The 20,075-nt window shown below is 43.0% G+C and overlaps 1 protein-coding gene and 1 pseudogene across 1 annotated transcript; one reads left to right on the forward strand and one right to left on the reverse strand.

Moving 5' to 3' along the window:
• Positions 1-1,120: 1,120 nt before the first annotated feature.
• LOC150041409 (signal transducer CD24 pseudogene) lies at positions 1,121-1,341 on the reverse strand (annotated as a pseudogene).
• A 2,193-nt stretch (positions 1,342-3,534) lies between these two features.
• Pgrmc1 (progesterone receptor membrane component 1) lies at positions 3,535-12,737 on the forward strand. The gene is made up of 3 exons (XM_090326968.1): positions 3,535-3,953; positions 8,067-8,222; positions 11,487-12,737. Exons 1-3 carry the CDS (start codon positions 3,629-3,631, stop codon positions 11,588-11,590), a joined length of 585 nt encoding a protein of 194 aa, XP_090183094.1. The 5' UTR covers positions 3,535-3,628; the 3' UTR covers positions 11,591-12,737.
• Positions 12,738-20,075: the final 7,338 nt, after the last annotated feature.

Genomic DNA, 20,075 nt, shown 5'->3' on the forward strand with positions numbered 1-20,075 from the left:
AAAGCCTGAAGTAGAGCAATGGCTCAAGTGCTAGAGCTATAGCCTTGAGCAAAAAAAAAAAAGATTTAGTGACAGTGCCTAGGGACCTGCCCTTTCCTCACCCCCACCCCCCACACATACAAAAGCTTAGGTATACATAGTTCTTTTAAGTTGGTGTCGGTAGTTGGGGTCTTGAGCTCAGGGCCTTGGTACTGTCCCTGAGCTCAAGGCTAATGCTCTATCACTTTGAGTCACAGCCACCTGTAATCCTAGCAATGCAGGAAGCTGAGGTATGAAGATTGCAGCTTAAAGCCAGACCAGACAGGAAAGTCTATGAGATTCATCTCTAATTAACCATCATCATTCTTTTGAAGGGATAATTATATTGTATCATAGCAGAGTGCTCTAAGCTTGAACCTGTTCCACTATGTTGGAGTTGGGTTTTGTTTTGTTTTGTTTTGACATTGTAAGGATAATATTCATGATGTTTGGATTTGGGATGGATTCCAAGCCATCACTGGCGTGACACATACATACAAGGTGAAATGTAATGTCCAATACAAAGTTACAAAGGAGACGGAAAACAACAACAGCAAGAACAGCAAAAGAGTTCAGAACAGTGACAGCTTAACAATATGAAGCTTTTCCTTGAGTATATGGGCATTAAATTAGTACTGCTGAAACAATACATTCATGATTCATCATAATACCTGGTAGTTCCTGCCATTGTACACATAAATAGAATGATGGAAGAGTTCCACATTATCTAATTGACTTATGGCCTAATATATTTAATGTACCAAAACATGAAAATGGAATCACCATTCCATTTGCCATCTTTATCTTTACATACAACCTGTGGTTGTTTTCAAGGCAGACTTGTTCTTGTTTCTTAAGCCGCACTTAAGGAAATCATCTCAACTTTGGTGTTATATCTGCTACATGAAACTCAAGTAGATTCAATATTGTCAGTCCCTTCACATGGCCCTCAAGCCAATCAAATTTGGTATTCTCAACACTTTCTGTGGAATTAGTTGATTTGATGCAGCCCTTTTTCTTATTTGCCACATGGGACTTCTAGTTGTCATTCGGGATGGGTGGGGAAGATGGGTGAAGCAGAGACATTGCTTGGCCTGAGTCTCTAACAGTAGAGATGTAGAAGGGAGCGAAACCACGAGAAGACCAGCTGGAGACTGCAGGGTACTACTACCTGCCCTGGTGGTGGTAATGGTTGGATTGTAGATCGCAGTGGTAGTCTGGGAGTAGTTAGTTGCAAACCCATACAGCTGTTGGGTTTGAATAAATCTGTGTAGGCAGGAGCAGTCCCAGAAGCAATCTTGCTGGTCTCAGTCTGGCCACCATCACTCCACGACCACGTCAGCTCCTTTGGTGAGTGGTGTGTCCCCCTGGCTTGTTTAGGTGTGTGGAGATAGAGTGGTTCCAGTGATCACAAAGGAGGTTTAGATGAAGAGTTTTGAATTAAGATGGGTCAGGAATTTCATTTAGCTAATTCTATGAGGACAAACAAACAACCCTATGTAGGACTGATAAAACCATTGTTTGACTTGTTACACTTTAAAATGATTGAAGAAGTAGGGGTGGATGGATAGGGACAAAAACAATTTTGCCAGAATAGTTTTTGAATTTTGAAGTAAGAAGTTAATTTTTTCCCCAAGTATCTTGTGCATTGGGAGGCAGAGTAAATTATGAGCAAGTAAATAGATTTTTTTTATGGAAAAGTACTGCTCTGGGCTACAGATGTGTGCATGGCTTGTTTTCAATTATTTTTCCTGTCTCTCTGTCCTTTCTTCCACTCACCCCACCCTGCAACACACAATAAAAAGCTCTTTACAGGTTTGTTGCTATGCAGTAGTTAGTACTTCGGGGACCAGATGAAATATCTAGGAAAAGGATGAAGCAAGTCTAGAATCCTAAACTTTAGCTTTTCTCTGAGCTCCAGCTCAGGATTATAGTGATTGCCAAAAGTGGCAAGGCAGACTTCATATAAAGGAATGCTGCCGAAACACACACACACACACACACACACACACATTTAGGATATTTTTCTGAGATTAAAAAAAAAGTTGAGTACTGGTGGGTCATGTTTGTAATACCAGCCTTTTAGGGAGCTGAGATCTGATGACGGAAGTTCAAAGACATCTCAGGCAGGAAAGTCCATGAGATGCTTATCTCCAATTAAACACGAAAAAGCTGGAAGTGGAGCTGTGGTTCAAGTATTAGAGTACTATCCTTGAAGAAAGCTCAGGCTCTGAGTTTAAACCCAAGGATTGGCATTGAAAAAATTAACTAAATTTAATTGCTTTTGGAAAAAAAGCTCAACAAGAGAAGTTTCTTGCTGGAGACTTAGGTTAAGTAGCAGAATGCTGGTGTAGAAAGCACCAGGGTCTGAGGTTTAAATTTTAGTTTTGAAAAGATTGCCATGCCTTGAGGGAAAAAAAAAGTTGAGAAAGCTTGAGGCTCTGAATTCAAGTCCCAGTAACTGCATTTTTAAAAAAAGGAAAAAAAAGCAAACAGTTTGGGGTGGAGAAAACACATCAATTGCTGATACCTTGTGACTAAGCAAATCATTTGCCAAAAGGTGTACGCCCGTGTGTGTGTGTGTGTGTGTGTGTGTGTGTGTGTGTGACACAGAGAGAGTGTGAGAGTGCACAGGGACCTGAACTAAGTCCCTGAACTCAGGGCCTCAATTCTGCCACTTGAGCCATGCCTCCAGTTCCATTTTTTTGGTCATTAATTAGAGATGAGTCTGTAGACTTTCCTGTCCAAGCTGGCTTGGAACCTTGATCCTCAGATCTCAGCGTCTTCAGTAGTAGGATTACAAGTGTGAGCCACCAGGGTTCTGTTTACAATTTAAGATGTTTTGGGCTTTTTTTTATCGAAATTGGTTGATCTGAACCTCAATTATTGAGAATGTACACACTTTCACCAGGACTGCTATCCTCCTCCAAAGCATATGCCAAAAGGCGTGTGAACAGATTTCATCAGAGAGGAAATGGGAGTTCACAACAAGTCTTTCAGGTGGAAAAAGGAATTATTGAAGAAATGAATTCCCTCTATGTTAAGACCGTTGCCTATCCTGAGGAATAATTCGGGGGGGCGCGAAGGGGAAAGGAGGGACGTTGATAAGAGCGATGATAAATCTGAAGCAAGAAAAATGAAGTCCCGTTTTTTTGGGGGGAGGCAATCAACAGGTGGGGTCCTCTGCCTGGAGCTGCAGGGGTGGAGGCTGAGGGAGCAAGCATAGCGACGTGTCTCTGTTAGAGGCTATTGGGAGGTGGGTTGAGGCAGCGGCTCCCCAGGAAGAAATCGGGGGCGGGACGGGCAGAGCGCTCGGCTTCCTAGCAGAGAGGTCAGGATCCGCTGAGGGCCCGGTAGCCAAGACCCAAAGGTTCCGTGGTGGGTAGGAAAGGAGTGTGTGAGCCAGCCGGAGGCCGGATGGAATAGGGTGGGGCGCTTAAGTGGCCGTTGGAAGGCAGGGCGTGGAGGCTCCGCCCCTCCCCTCGCCACGCCCCCTTCCCTGCCTAGTCTGCTCAGTGGAGCTGGGAGCGCCACTTGCTCGCGGAGAGGGAGGAGAAAGCGGCGAGTTCCGGAGCCTTGTTTAGCCGGGCCCAAAACATTTCCTGAGATCATGGCTGCCGAGGATGTGGTGGCGACGGGCGCTGACCCGGGCGAGCTGGAGGGCGGCGGGCTGCTGCATGAGATTTTCACATCGCCACTCAACCTGCTGCTGCTGGGCCTCTGCATCTTCCTCCTCTATAAGATTGTGCGCGGAGACCAGCCGGGGGCCGGCAGCGACGACGACGACGAGCCGCCCCCGCTGCCCCGCCTCAAACGGCGCGACTTCACCCCGGCCGAGCTGCGAACCTTCGACGGCGTCCAGGATCCGCGCATACTTATGGCTATCAACGGCAAGGTGTTCGATGTGACCAAAGGCCGCAAGTTCTACGGGCCGGGTATGGTGACAGTGGAGAGGGGAGGGCTGGAGGCCGGGGGTGGGGGCTGGATTGGGAAAAACGGGGAAGGGGAGAGATCCCGGGCGCCCTCCCTGCATGGGAGCGAGAATGGGCGGCGCGCGCGGGAAGGGAGGGCGGAAGGTGGCTAGTCCAGCATTTGTGGCTGGGTGGTTCCCCAGGCAGGAGGAAGAGAGGGAGAACAGGGGGGGGGGTGAGGGTGAAGACGCACATCTCCCCCCCCCCACACCTGCGCTGGTGTTGGGAGTGCAGGGAGAAAGCTGGGGCCCTGAAGCTAGGGATGGGCGGGGCCTCAAGGCTCGAATGCTCGGAGTGCTGAACCTTGGGCGAGTTTTTCGAAGGTTGTAGGTTGCGGAGCGGGGGGGGGAGGGAAGGGGGAGGGTGGAAAGAGGAGGTGTGTATCGGGTTTTAGAAAGACAAGGAAGATGTGTCTCTAGAGAGAGGTGGGAGGGGGGCTGGAGGAACAAGCTGATCACAACCTAAAGTAGCCATGGTGGATTGTGCGGGTGGGGGAGAAAGAAAGCAGAGACGAGTATTAGCATCAGGTAGAACAGAACCATTGTGTATGGTGGAGTGCTGTGTGTGTGTGTGTGTGTGTGTGTGTGTGTGTGTGTGTGTGTGTGTGTGTGTGTGTGTGTGTGTGTGCGCGCGCGCGCGTGTGCTTGCTTGCGTGTGCGCGCGCGCATGCGCGGTTTGTGCATGTTCGTTCACTGTGGGAGTAGGGGGGGCCTCGCGCTTGGAATGTGGCATGTGTCACGAATATGTCCGGCTTGTGTGGTTGGTATGTATGTGTGTGTGCCCGCGCTGTGAAACGCTGTGAACAAGGCCGGCTCCATAGGGGAAAGCTTACTGTGTGATTGATGATGGATTCCGATTGCATATGCTGCACAATGGAAAAGAAGCAAGCTGATACACAAAACAAAAAGCATATTTAGTTTATAGCAGGAGAGAAAGGACTAGAAGCCCTCCCCCCTAGCAAAAAAATATGGAGGACGACAGAAGCGCAAGAAACAAAAAGGGCTGGGCTGTGAAAGCTCCTGCATGTGGAATTTCAGGAAACCACGCAGAGGGGGAACATGGAATGGGTGGATGGCTGCTGAGCTGCTAGAAAGGGATCCTTAGAGATGAGATTTTTTTTTCCAATCCTGATCGCCTAGCACCATTGCCTAATGCACTTAAAGAAAAATACAGATTTGTGGCCTAACCAGTTAAATCACAGATAAGTTTGAGGGTGGGATTGAAATGTTCATTTTAACATGTTTCATAGGTGAATTTGAGAAACAGCTACATTTGGAAAGCCCTGCTTTCTAGAATTCTTGGAAGAGAAGGAAGAAAAAATTTCAGCGATGCCAATATGGACTCTTCCAAACACTGAAAGCTGGGGGGGGGGACTCACACTCTTAGTGTTTGACAGAAAAAGCTACCAGGCCTCAAGCACACCAGTCACACTCATGCTTCTTTTTAATACTCTGCTGTCCACTAAATAAAAAACAAATGTGTAGAGTTCTTAATGAACTCTCACACTTTTTTTTCCTTTTGAACATTTTATAGTGTTTTCTGTACGTATGAATCTGCAAAATAATTTGAAAACCCCATATATTATTTGTCACTAAAATAGTACATGATCATGAAAATAGCCAAAATGTGTGTGTATGGCATGGGCATGGTTACGGTTTGCAGAGTCATCCACAGAACCGTCTGTGCACATAGCACAAAACTAGGAGTCAGTCAACATGCATTCTAAGCTCGGGATTGCTGACAGAACTGTGTGACCTACCACAGAGCATTGTTCTCTCTGGGCCTTAGTTTCCCCTTTAGAAAATAGTAAGTCTGGCCCATTGTGAGCTTTCATAAGGCTATTCTTTCACTGCCATTGACTAGGCCTGGGGACATAGCACACTGTGATGGACATGATATTTCATATTGCAAACAATTCCTAAAATTTTTCATTTGGGTTTAGGAACACATGACATTGTGATGAAAAATGTTATTTCATATGACATCCTAATTTTTTTTTATTCAAGGGCCTATTTCACCCCCACAAAGGCACTGTTTTAGGTGTTGGAAATATTGCAGTAAGCAAAACACACAAACCTATTCATGGAGTGTGGACATTGTTGCAAACAACATGTGTTCTCTAGTGAATGCTAATGCTTTTCCCCAGACCCTGTTAGGACTTTGTGAGGTTTGCTAGGTGTACACCCACTTAAAGGAAGCCAGGACTAGAATTTCTTAACTCACTGCATGCCACTGATTTTTTTTTAAGCATTAGGTGCTCCTATTTCCACTAGAAATGGACATTTGTGAAACGGAGGGGTTTTTTTTAACCCTCTCTAGTGGAAAATGCAACATGGAATGATAAATTTAAAATGAAACATTGGAGGAGTGAATCTTAAATGCAATTAAAAATCAACAGTATAGGCTGACAGTGTAGCACACTGATAAAACACTTAACATTGCATGTAATCATGTAATTTGATGTTGTTGTTTGTTTTTGTTTTTGGCCAGTCCTGGGTTTGAATTCAGTACCTGAGCATGAGCTTTCTCTAGGCTAGAGCTCTACCCCTTGAGCCACAGCACCACTTCCAGCTTTTTTTCTCTATGTATGTGTTATTGAGGAATCAAACTGGGTCTTTGTGGATGCTAAGGCAACCACCCCACCACTAGGCCAAACTCCCCGCCCCGCAATTTGTTTTTTTTTAATGTAGTATGAAGCCAGATGTGGTGGCTCACAACTGTAATCCTAGCTGCTCAGGAGCCTGAGATCTGAGGGTCATGGTTGAAAGCCACCCCAAGCACTAAAGTCCATGAGAGTCTTAACTCTAATCACCGGAAAACGGGGAGTGGCTCTGTGGCTCAAGGGGTATGGCAGTAGATCAGCTCAGGGACAGCGCCCAGGCTCAGAGTTCAAGCCCTACGACCACCCCCCCCCAAAAAAAAGAGTGATTTAAGGTTGAGGTGTACAAACTTTTCCATGTCACAGTTGTTATCTAACCTACTTGGGGGAAAACAACACATTGTTTAAAGTACACTAGATTCCTTTCACTGAATTGTGCAATATTTAAATAAGTCTGAACATCCACTTTAAGTGCCTCCAGAATGATTCAATGCTCTCTTAAGGCAAAAGTTCAATATACTGTCATCCACAATAGCAACTTAAATTTTGTAGATTGTTTGGGAGCATGATTCAGCCTTTTCTGTGAAAACTTTAGTATTTTTCACAATCTTCTGCTTAATCCCACTGAAACCAGGATGATGAAACTGATCTCTTTTTTTGTGCTAGCTCTTCTTTATTGGCAGTGGAAGTTATGTAATATGTGGACAGATTTTGGAACCACTGATACTTATGATTTTGAAGACACATACCACAAGTTAATGTTTAATTGAGTCTTGCAACCAGAGATCCCAATAAGATACCCTTGACTCATTAAAACATATCAGAGTTCATTTTTAAGAGAATGTTTTCATTTAGAGGTTATTATCTTGAGAAACCTTAACCTTGGATTGGGAGCATGGCACACGTGGTAGATTGCCCAGCCTGATGAGGTCAAACCCCAGTGAGGAAGAGGAAGCAATAACTTCCAGTAACTTTCACTGGCTTAGCCCCAGTGTCTAGAGGAGAGCCAAGCTCTGGGTTCAAAGTCCTTGAGTTAAATTCTAGCCCCCAACCTATAGACTGTACCATCTCAGATCATTTCATAGTACCTCTAGCACCTCAGAAATAATTAAGTAGAGCTGTGGCTCTCAGTGGTAAAGCACCACCCTTGAATGAAAAAAAAGCTAAATAAGGGACAGTTCCCCCAGGTCCTGAGTTCAAGCACAAAAAAAATTATGTACGACTTATCTATTAGTTATTGGAAACTCACAAGAGATTGAAAATGTGCAGCCTTTTGATTTCATTTTTAGTTTTAATGACATGTCTTTCAGTATCTCCTATATACATGATCCAACTGTGTCACACTTGCAGAATGGAATTTTATATTGAGAAGAAAGGGCTTTCTAGGTTGATGGTGAGGAAGTCATGTACTACGCATGAAGCACGAGAAATGCATTATCTAATCAACTATGTGTCTTGCTTTCATTCTGTTTTTAAAGAGGGGCCATATGGGGTTTTTGCTGGACGAGATGCCTCCAGGGGCCTTGCCACTTTTTGCCTGGATAAGGAAGCACTGAAGGATGAATACGACGACCTCTCGGACCTCACTCCTGCCCAGCAGGAGACTCTGAGTGATTGGGAGTCTCAGTTCACTTGTAAGCTGGTTTTGCTGTTGTTGTTTTAAAAAAAATGTGCTCAGATCAAATTTCTACCAGTAACAGGGGTTCATGGTAGGACAATAGGTATTGCTAAGCAGCCTAGAGCTCAAGTACATTTTTGATAGGCTCCCAGATCTTTGACAGATCAAGTTCACAGCTTTAAAGTAATTGTAGCAGTGCTGAGTCATTTACTATGATTGCACACTGAGGCTAAACTTGTTCTCCATAGAAATTCGAGTTTCTGGTTTTGCTTATTAAATTCGTGCATAGAGATTTTGTGTACATAGCACACTACCAGTTTGCGTGTATAGGGGAAAGGACAGTGGAACTCCTAGTTGCAGAGACGTTTTTCATAAGCTTTCTCTTGTAGAGCTTGCTGTTGAAAAGCAACCCACATCCCTACGGAAGAATGGGACGCTTGTATTCTACATAGCAGCTTCTCTTTGAATCTAAGTGAATCTAACTACAGGGCCTCCTCCACAAATGATGCTTAGAATCTGTCCACCAACAATGGTGTCTACATTATTTAAAAGAAAAAGAAAAGCATTTCTGGCTTATGTTCGGGGCTGAGGTCTTTGAGGGGAAAGGAGAGGAGAATAAGGCATCAAATTCAAATATTGCAAATTTGGAAATGGACTTCTAGGCAGGTATTCTGTACTTAAGCCACACCTCCAGCCCTGCTCTTCTTTTTTTTTTCGTGGCTAGCATAGACATGGAGTCTGGCAGAACCTTTCCTCTCAGGCTGACCTTAACCCACGATCCTCCAGAATCACAGCCTCCTGAGGAGGCAAGAGCTAGCCACTGGCTATCCAGTGAATCTGTTGTTTGTCTTTCCTGAGCCCATAAGGTTCATTAGTCCTAATGGTTAATTTAGCAAGATTTTACTGCTACAAATGGGAGTGAAAAGTATGTGAGCGCAATGATCATTTCTCTCGGGAAGGTTTTTCATTTAAAATGCTTTTTCAGGTGAGCATAGTAACTCACACCTAAAGCCAAGCTACTCAGGAGATGAAGATTAGGAAGATTGTAGTTCGAGGCGAGCATAGGCACTGGGCCTGGGATTTTAGCCTCATGGGAGGTATTGAAAGGAGGATTCTAGTCTATGGTTTGCCCCAACCAAAATATAGAGCCCTATCTGAAAAATTGAGTAAAAAGGACTGGAGATATGGTGCAAGTTCTTAGAGCAACTGCCTAGCAAGTAAAAAGCCCTGAGTTCAAACCTCTTGACCAACAGAAAAGAAAAAAAGAAAAGAAAACATAGTTTTCTATTTGCTGTTCTTTATAACCAGTTAAATATTACATGTTCTTTTGGCTATATCCAATCTTTTTTGTTTTTTGACAACTCTGATGACCTCAGAGAGAATTCTTGTTTAATAATTAGCCAGCTGTGACTCTCCCTCAAGTTGGCATGTCAGGCAGATAAAGCATATCTTTCAGGTCTCCAGGTAAGTCTGTTTTGATTATTAAAATTGAATTCAACTGCCTAACATCATCACTAAGGTATTCACCCTAAGGATGCCTTTGTAGGAAATGAATGAATGAGTTGTAATTTGTCACTCTGGAACCTCTCTCCCAATGCTTGCTTGGTTTCATCGAAGGGAGGAAATCAGTGATTTCCATCCACCCCCCCCTCCTTTCAACTAAGACCAGCTCCAAATCCTTCAACCATACTCCAAGCAGTTGTCACCTTCCCTTCCTTAAGACATGGTTTTACCCAGAACCCCACCCAGCTTTTATTTGGCTGGTGTGGTCCCAGCTTCCCAGGGACCTCTGTGCTACCTTCTAATAGGGAAGTTTCTGTTGTCCTCCACTCTTTCACACAGAAGCAGCTCTAGTTACTTGGTGTGGCAGGTTGGTTACTCTCCTCTCATTTCCAAAAGAAAACTTGGGTCCTCTTGGCTTCTGATGGATTATTAAGCCCTGTAGTTTGCAAACTCTGGCTTGCCTTCTTCCATCTCCAGTCCCTTTGTGGCTGCTTGAAATACCTGTAGGTCCACCCTCCCCCCATCCACGCAGGAAAACATTTGTCCCTTGCTAGACTTTTCGTCAACTAGACCATTGCTCCTTCGCTACAAAACAGGCCTCTGCTAAGTTCCCTCTTCCCCTCTTTAGTCCTGATTCTTTTCCTCTCTGCTCCCTTAGAGTACGTCCCCCATAATTTCTGGGTCAGATTGTCTCTAACGATTTCTAGGGACCTGTTTCTTGCCAGTGCTCTCTTGGCTGCTCGAATCCACTTTGGGGATCTCCAGAATGACTCCTGTTTACAGAGCCCTCATCTGGGTCCATGGAGTAGACAGATTTTACTTCATGAATTCATCTTGCCAGGGTGTCCTATTCTTTTCCTTTAATTCCCATTGACCTCACCCTCTTCCAGGCTCTGGCTCCTTTAATATCTGCCTCTACCCACTTGCTTCCTGGTTGCTCAGAGCTCCTAGCCTGCCCTCAGGGAAATCTGCCCTCTGGATCACGGTGGCCACATGATTACCCAAGCACCATTTTGCCATGTCATTTCTTCTCGCATAAACCTGCCATGCCCTTTGCCACCTATAAGTTAAGTTCATATTCCTCAGGCTGCTGTTCAGATCTTTCATAATAGTCCCCACAACGACTAGCCAAACTCACCTCCTACCACTTCCAAAGCCAGTCTTAACAACTCCTCTTTTCTGTTTCCCAGATCAATCTTGCTGAATCTTGCAGGTGTGTCTTTGGACATTCTGTTTTCATTTTCTTGGAAACAGCAAATCTTTCCAACCCACTTGCGAAAGCATGAAACACTCTGCAACCCTTTCCCAGCTCACCACAAGATCTTGTTCTTCTAAACATCCTCAGAAACACACTTGGTTCAATCCCACAGGACCTTGAATGCTCGATGCCCTACACTGCTACCTGTCTCGTCTTCCTGTCTTTGAAATGGAACTCTTTTTTTTTTTTTGCCAGTTCTGGGCTTGAGCTCAGGGCCTGAGCACTGTCCTTGGACTTTCTCAAGGCTAGAGCTCTACCACTTGAGCCTCAGCACCACTTCCAGCTTTTTTCTATGTATGTGGTACCGAGAAATCGAACCCGGGTCTTCATGCATGCTAGGCAAGCACTTTAACCACTAGGCCAAACTCCGGCCCCAAAATGGAACTCTTGAAATCCCCATAAGAAGCCTAACACATCCCTGAGCATACTGCACACTCATAATAAATACCTCAAGGTGAAGCGTAGTGAATCCTTACAAAACCTGGAAATGACCATTGGTGTCTTCTTCTCTCCCTCTAGTCAAGTACCATCACGTGGGCAAACTGCTGAAGGAAGGAGAGGAGCCCACCGTGTACTCTGATGGCGAGGATTCAAAAGATGAGAAGGCTCGGAAAAACGACTGAAGCATTCAGTGGGAGGCATATCTATTTTTGTATTTTGCAGAATCATTTGTAACATTCCAGTCTGTCTTTAAAACATGGTGATTTCAATACTTAGAAACATTTGAACTTGCTGTCAATTCTTTTTAATTAACATCACTAGTGACACCGTTAAAATTGAACTTCTGTCTTTCAAGTGCATGATGTGTGTGTGTCACCAAACTAGAAAGTGGACTACAGCGCTGTCATGCAGACATTTAATAACTGTTTTTCTGTAGTTAGAGCAAGCTGAATTTTCAATTGCTTTTGCGTGAGAGGACACGATAAGACTTGGGTTGGGTATTTTCCCCAAACTAGTATAAAAAGAAACAGGGTTAATTTCTAGTCAGAATGTTTTGTGAAACCACCAAATCCCTTTTCCTCAATTGACTTAACTGCATGATTTCTGTTTTATCTACCTCCAAAGCAAATCTGCAGTGATCCAAAAGCTTAGCTGTCAAAGACAGGTACCCTACCTACCCAGTTCTCAAAATGAAAGCTCCATGCTGGGCACCCTTGGGGAAAACATATTTGCTCTGTTTGTGGACTTCTATGTTGTCTTTGTCCACATGTGGACACATAGACATCCTTCCAAACACAGGCATCTGCAGTTCAGATTTAAGACAGGATCTGAACCTTCCAAACTACAGCATTGGAAAACCCTAAATCCACACAAACTCTCTCGCTGGCTTCCCAATTCCCATGGTTGTTTGGTCATTTGACAAAACATTAAATGTGAAAGGGGCAGAGAACAGGAACAGATCCTCAGAGCCCTCCTGCATACCTGAAGAGTGATTAACAGTGCATAGTATCAGCCAAGTAGTTTTTAAAGTATATTCAAAAGGTAGTGGCATTGTTACAAAGCTATAGCCCCTGCAAAAGTATTGTCAAGTGTCTGGGTTTCTGCGAATACTGTTTTGGTTAATACTAAACCTAGCTTAAGTAGACTCCACAGTTGTATAAATTTGTAAAAGTATTACCTGAACAACTAGTGAGGTTTCATATTCTTGTAACTGTAGTGAAAGTAATTGTATTTTCTTGTGAGCTGTGTTGAATGGTTTTACCTCAAATCAAAAAAAAATGAAAAAATGAAAGTGCTTTGAGCAGTAAATAAAAATGGTTTTACCCAGTATATAGCGTATTGATTTCTTCTCATTCTCAGTGTTATGAAATCATGCTCACCAGTTAAAATTCAATTGCCTGTTTGTTTTTTGGCTGATAACAGGAGGTTTTCCCTCTCTGGTGAATTGAACTTGGTATCTCACATGTGTTTGGCTTATCCTGTTTTTTACTAGTTATTTTGGAGATGGAGTCTCGTGAACTTTTTTGCCCAGGCCTGGCTTCAAACTTGATTCTGCAGACCTCAGCCTCCTGATTAGCTAGGATTACAAGCATCAGCTACTGGTTCCTGGATCAATTGCCCTTTTGAGTGCATGTGGTTTTTTTGGATTCTTTTTTTGTTTAATTTTTTTCATATATTTTTATTGTAATTAATAGAAGGGTTACATTATATTCACCAGATAGAAGGTGCATTACTACACATACATTGATACCCTTTCTCATGTCTTGGTCCCCATTTCCCTCCCCCGACCCTCACCTCTCCCCTTGTTTTCCCCCTTCCCTCTCCTATTTCAAATAACCAAATAAGCACATATACAATATATCAGATAACAAGGTAAATACTGTAACAATATGAGATAACCAAGGGACAGCAAAAGAGATGAGAGATAACATAGTACACTAAGGACAACAATCACTCATATGGCTTTTGTTTCTATATCCTGGAGGTCCTTTCATTTAGTGTCATTCTATATGGCCTTATGTATCTAGGTTTTTCCTCTATTGTAAATCTCTGCTAGGAGAGCCCAAGGTTTCTACTGATTATGACAAATGAGGGAAACTATTGAGCCTATGTTCCTTTGAGTCTGGCTTACTTCACTTAATATGATTTTTTCTAAGTCTTTCCATTTCCTTACAAATGGGCAGTGTCGTTCTTTCTGACAGCAGCATAGAATTCCATTGTGTATAAATACCACATCTTGTTTAAAGATAATGTACAGGGGCTGAGAGTTTAGCCTAGTGGTAGAGTGCTTGCCTAGCATCAATGAAGACTTGGTACCACATATGTAGAAAAGCCAGAAGTGGTACTATGGCTCGAGTGGTAGAGCACTAGCCTTGTGGAAAGCCCAAGCTCAGGCCCAGAGTTCAGTCCCCAGGACTGGTAGTTAAATAAGTAAATATGATGTACAGAGGAGTTTATGTATTATAAAAAAAACATGCTTCTTCCTCTAAAATCAGGAATGAGACAAGGATGCCCACTCTCTCCACTCCTCTTTAACATAGTATTAGAATTCCTAGCCAGAGGAATAAGGCAAGAAGCAAGCATAAAGGGGATCCAAATAGGGAAAGACGAACTGAAACTTTCCCTCTTTGCAGATGACATGATTCTGTATTTAAAGAACCCTATAGACTCCACTCCCAAGCTGCTTGAGCTGATTCAAAACTTTGGAAAGGTAGCAGGACATAAAATTAACCCTCAAAAATCAACTGCCTTCCTCTATGCCAACAGTGAGAGGAAGGAGGCAATAATCAGGAAAGCAACTCCTTTCACAATAGCCTCAAAGAAAATAAAGTACCTAGGAATTAACTAAGAATGTAAAGGACCTTTTTGATGAAAACTTTAAAACCCTGAAAAAGGAAATTAAAGCAGAACTAAGGAAATGGAAAAACCTCCCATGCTCCTGGATTGGAAGAATCAACATCGTGAAAATGGCAATCTTGCCAAGGGCTGTCTCCAAATTCAATGCAATACCCATCAATATCCCAATGTCATTCTTTAAAGAAATAGAAGAGGCAATCCAAAGTTTCATATGGAATAGTGAAAGACACTGTATGGCAAAAACAATTCTTAGCAGAAAGAACAACGCAGGAGGAATTTCAATACCAAACTTTAGACTCTATTACAGAGCTATAGTGGCCAAAACAGCTTGGTACTGGCACAAGAACACGCCTGAAGACCAATGGAATAGAACTGAGGACCCAGATATTAACCCACAGATCTATGGCCACCTAATCTTTGATAAGGGAGCCAAAAAAGTAGAATGGAAGAAAGACAGCCTCTTCAACAAATGGTGCTGGCAGAACTGGTTAAGCACCTGCAGAAAACTAAAATTGGATCCTTCTTTGTCACCCTGCACCAGGATTAACTCCAAATGGATCAAAGACCTGGAGGTAAAAGCTGACACACTGAAAACTTTACAGGAAGGAATAGGAGATACACTAGGCCTCCTTGGCACAGGTCGAAACTTACTTAATAAGGACCAAGAAACACACCAAATCAGAGAAAGGCTGGATAAGTGGGACTGCATTAGACTGCAGAGCTTCTGTATGGTAAAGGAAATAGCTAGCAAATCAACCAGAAAGCCTACAGAGTGGGAGAAGGTCTTCACTGACCATACAATATACAAAGGCCTCATATCTAAAATATATCAACAGTTCAAAAAATTGAATCACTCCCAAACTAATCTCCAAAGTAACAACCATCCTATTAAAAGATGGGCCAAAGACTTAGTCTTCTCTGAAGAAGAAATAAGAATGGCCTATAGACACATGAAGAAATGCTCGACAGCTCTGGTCATAAAAGAAATGCAAATCAAAACAACTCTAAGATTCCACCTCACTCCAGTTAGAATGGCCAGGATCAAGAAATCTAATAACAGATGCTGGAGGGGATATGGCCAGGAGGGATCACTACTACACTGTTGGTGGGAGCGCAAACTCGTTCAACCACTATGGAAAGCAGTATGGCAGTTCCTCAAAAGACTAAACATAGAGCTCCCCTATGACCCAGTAATTCCACTACTTGGCATTTACCCAATCATTCAGAAACAAGGACATACTAAATCCACTAGCACAATGATGTTCATTGCAGCACTATTTACCATAGCAAAGATATGGAACCAACCCAGATGCCCCTCAGTTGAGGATGTGGTATTGGTACACAATGGAATTCTATGCTGCTGTCAGAAAGAACAACATTGCCCCATTTGTAAGGAAATGGAAAGACTTAGAAAAAATCATATTAAATGAAGTAAGCCAGACACAAAGGATCATAGGCTCAATAGTTTCCCTCATTTGTCATAATCAGTAGAAACTTTGGGCTCTCCTAGCAGAGATTCACAATAGAACAAAATCTAGATACATAAGGCCACATAGTATGACACTAAATGTAAGGATCCCCAGGATATAGACACAAAAGCCATATAATGAGTGATTGCTGCCCTTGATGTACTATGTTATCTATCATCTCTTTTGCTGTCCCTTGGTTATCTCACATTGTTACAATATTTCACCTTGTTATCCGATATATTTTATATATGCTTAATTGGTTGTTTGAAATAGGAGAGGGAAGGAGGGAAATCAAGTTGTGAGGTGGGAGAGGAGAGGGGAATGGGAAACAGGACATGAGAAAGGGTATCAATATTTGTGAAGTAATGTACCTTCTATCTGATGAATGTAATGTAACCCTTCTATTAATTACGATAAAAAATATACGAAAGAATAAAAAAAAAACATGCTTCTGAAAATAGAAAATATTTACTGACATGAACTCCAGGAAAGGGAAACAAAGGTTTTGTTCTTTTGTTTTCCTGTATTGACTCTTTAAATTTACTTTTGTTGTCAAGGTGATGTACAGAGGGTTACAGTTGTATTCACAGGGTAGTGAGCACATTTCTTGTGGAACATCATTACCCCTCCCTTGTTTTTCTTCCGCTTTCCCTTCCTTCCCCTTAAGTGTTTTGGTTTTCTCTTTATCTTGTATGTCTGGCTTTGGGAAAGTAAGGGGACACAGAAATGGAGGGACAAAGAGTGAAGAAATGCAGCAGTGGTACCCACTAGACACTATGGTGAAACTGAACTATACAACCTGTGGTTGAGAATGCAGGGAAAAGCTGGGAAAGACGGGGAAAGGGGTGACATCGTCCAAAAAGAAATGTACTCATTACCTGATTTAGGAAACTAATTCCTCTGTACATTTTATATCACAATAAAAAAATGAGTAAAAGATACTGTAATCCCAGTAATCTGGATGCAAAAGCAGGAAGATCCTGACACCAGCTTCTGCACCTACACATTTATGTCATATCTCAAACACAGAAATGAAGTATTGATTTTGTTATGTTCCAGTACTGGAGCTTAAACTTAATTCCTGGACCCTGTCCCTTAGATCTTAAACTCAATGCTGGTGCTTTTTCACTTGAGCCACAGCTCTACTTTTCCCTTCTTAATGGTTAAATTGGAAATAAGCGTTTCACAAACTTTCCTGCCCAGGCTGGCTTTAAACTGTCTTCTCAGATCTCAGCCTCCTGAGCAGCTCAAAAGTAGTGAATTTCATTGGTTTTTATGTGTGTAACATTAAATCTGCCTCGTTAAAAATCAGAACTTCTTGGGCTGAGAGCATAGCCTAGTGGTAAAGTGCTCACTTAGCATGCATGAAGTTCTGGGTTCAATTTCTCAGTACCACATACACACAAAAAGCTGGAAGTGGCACTGTGGCTCAAGAGGCAGAGTGCTTGCCTTGAGTAAAAAGTGTCCAAGGACAGTACCCAGGCCCTCAGTTCAAGCCCCAGGACAGGTAAAAAAAAATCAGAACTTCTTAAATGTATAACAAAGTTATCGTGATATACAATTACCAGGGGCCAAGTCAGTAACCTGGCTTTAGAAAAGGTTTTGTTCTTTGTGTATTACTTGATTAGAAAAGTAATTGATAGGAATTTTCTGAGACTTGGCCAGGTTTTTGATTGTATTTAATCTGTGTTGAATGAGGGAACATCTAGGGCTGTATTGATGGTTAATTTGTTGTATTTAACTTTACTATGTACTTCCATATATTAGTGGATGGCTTTTAATGCTTGAACTCTGAATGTCAATAAATGAGCAAGGAACCTGACAAAAAAGTGGTAGCTCACAACTGTAATCCTAGATCTAAGTATTGTGGTTCAAAGCTAGCCCAGGCAGAAAAGGCCATGTGACTTCTGCCTCCACTAATCTACTTAGAAAAGCCTGGAAATGGTAATGTGACTTGTGATAGAGTGCTACCCTTGACCAAAAGAAGCTCAGGATAGCGCCCAGTCCCTGAGTTCCCAGGACTGGCAGAAATAGAGAGTACATAGATATACACTAAATAATGTAGTATATCTTTCTTTTTTGTCAGTCTTGGTGACTGAACTCAGGGTCTGAGCACTATCCTTGGTCTTTCCTCAAGGCTAGAGCTCTACCACTTGAGCCACAGCACCACTTCCAGCTTTTTTCTATGTATGTTGGTACCAAGGAATCGAACCCAGGATTTTGTGTATGCTAGGCAAGCACTCTACCACTAGGCCACGCTCCCAGCCCAAAAGAATAAATTTTAATATATTAAAAAGATAGGGCTGGGAATGTTGGCTAGCGGTAGAGTTTGCCTGGCATGCACAAAAACCTGGGTTCAATTCCTCAGTACCATATACAACAGAAAAAGCCAGGAGTGGCACTGTGGTAAAAGGGGTAGAGTGCTCGCCTTGAGAAAGCTCAAGGATAGTGCCCAGGCCCTGAGTTCAAGCCTCAGGACTAGCAAAAAAAATGTGCTGGGAGTTTGGCCTAGTGGTAGAGTGCTTGCCTAGCATGCACAAAGACCCAGGTACGATTCCTCGGTACCACATACATAGAAAAGAGCCAGAAGTGGTGCTATGGTTCAAATGGTAGAGCTCTAACCTTGAGAATACCCCGGGACAGATCTCAGGCCCTGGACTCAAGTCCAGGACTAGCAAAGAAAAAAAAAGCTAGATGTGGAGGTGTGGCTCCAGTATCAGAACAACAAGCTTGGGCAAAACAGCCAAGGGAAAGCATTTGGTTCTGAATTCTAGCCCCAACACCAGCACAGATAAAAAGATAGTTGCATATGTAGTAGCTTGTAGAGACACTATCAATCTGTGTTGTTTTGTCTTTCTAATGTTGGATTCTACAGTTTCCTTCAGAGATGTAGTCCCTGAACCAAAGAACTTACACAGATTTTTGCACTTTTGTGTTTGCCAGCCATATTACATGTATTTTTGTGATGTATTCTTTTCCCTGCCTGCAGTAGATTTCATTCAACAACTATTCTGTGCAGATTTGATGCCAAGCATTCTGTTGTCCCTTATGCTCAGGGGAAGATATAGGGGAGAGAAGAAATTGAGCCACCTTTGCAGCCCCAAATCTCCTTTAGATGTGTGGATTAGGCCATTCCTTATACACAGTTATATAAATTTGTCTGATGCCAAGAAGAAAACATCTGGAGTCTCATGAAAGCTTCAGTCTCAGGGGCCGGGAGTTTGGCCTAGTGGTAGAGTGCTTGCCTAGCATGCACGAGGACCCGGGTTCGATTCCTCGGTACGCCACATACATAGCAAAAAGCTGGAAGTGGTGCTGAGGCTCAAGTGGTAGAGCTCTAGCCTTGAGAAAGTCTAAGGACAGTGCTCAAGCCCTGAGCCCAAGCCCAGGACTGGAAAAAAAAAAAAGAAAGAAAGCTTCAGTCTCAACAGCCCTCCACTCAGCGGAATTTACATGGTTTTGATTACATGTAACGGAATATTATATAACCTTTGATCCACAAACTTAAACAGATTGGGCTGGCATATATGTAAGCGGTGGCATGTGAGAGGTGTCATCCAATAGGAGGAAGTGTCTGTTACCACCACTAGAGTGCAGCAGCGGGACTAGGGCGGCTCACTTAAACATCTGTTTGCTCTCGGCCAGCAGTCACCCCATCAGCTGCAAAGGCATTCTGTTCTCAGCTCCAGCATCTGATTCACACAGCAGCACTAGCTACACATTGACCTCTGGGTAGTCAAGCATTCATGTTAACCTCCGGAGCCAAGTTTATGCAAATCCTAGATCCAGAACAAACATCCGTGTACAGTCTTTACTATTTTTGAAAGAAGTCTTTGAACTCAAAGAGGACCTTTTCAGCCCCAAAGTGCCCAGGCTTATTTGAAGATACAACCTGCCTTTGTTATAAAATACTTTGAGGCAGTTTGCTATATTATTTTAAGTTATCAAATACTGATTATCAAGGCTCTCAGTTTCTCTAAACTAGACCCTTCATTCCACACTCACGATTATTTGTGTATATTTTTCCATTGGGGAGTCACTGATAACATGCATACAGCCAGGTAGGTTGATGCATTCCTATTTTCTAACACTTGGGGAGACTGAGGCAGAAAGATATGCCTTCTCAGCCAGCTTGTGCTATATGGCAAGACCTTGTCGCAAAAAAAAAAAAAAACACCTGGGCTGGATGCTTCTGGCTCCCACTATAATTCAATTATCCTAGCTACTTGGGAAGCTGACGATCACAGTTTGAAGCCAGCTTGAGTAAGAAGGTCTATGGGACTCCTCTCCAATTAACCACTGGAGAACCAAAGTGGAGCTGTGACAAGGTGGTAGAGCATTA

Source organism: Megascapheus bottae, chromosome X (genome assembly GCF_031878675.1).
Source record: "Megascapheus bottae isolate mThoBot1 chromosome X, mThoBot2.hap1, whole genome shotgun sequence".
NCBI classification, from domain to species: Eukaryota; Metazoa; Chordata; class Mammalia; order Rodentia; family Geomyidae; genus Megascapheus; species Megascapheus bottae.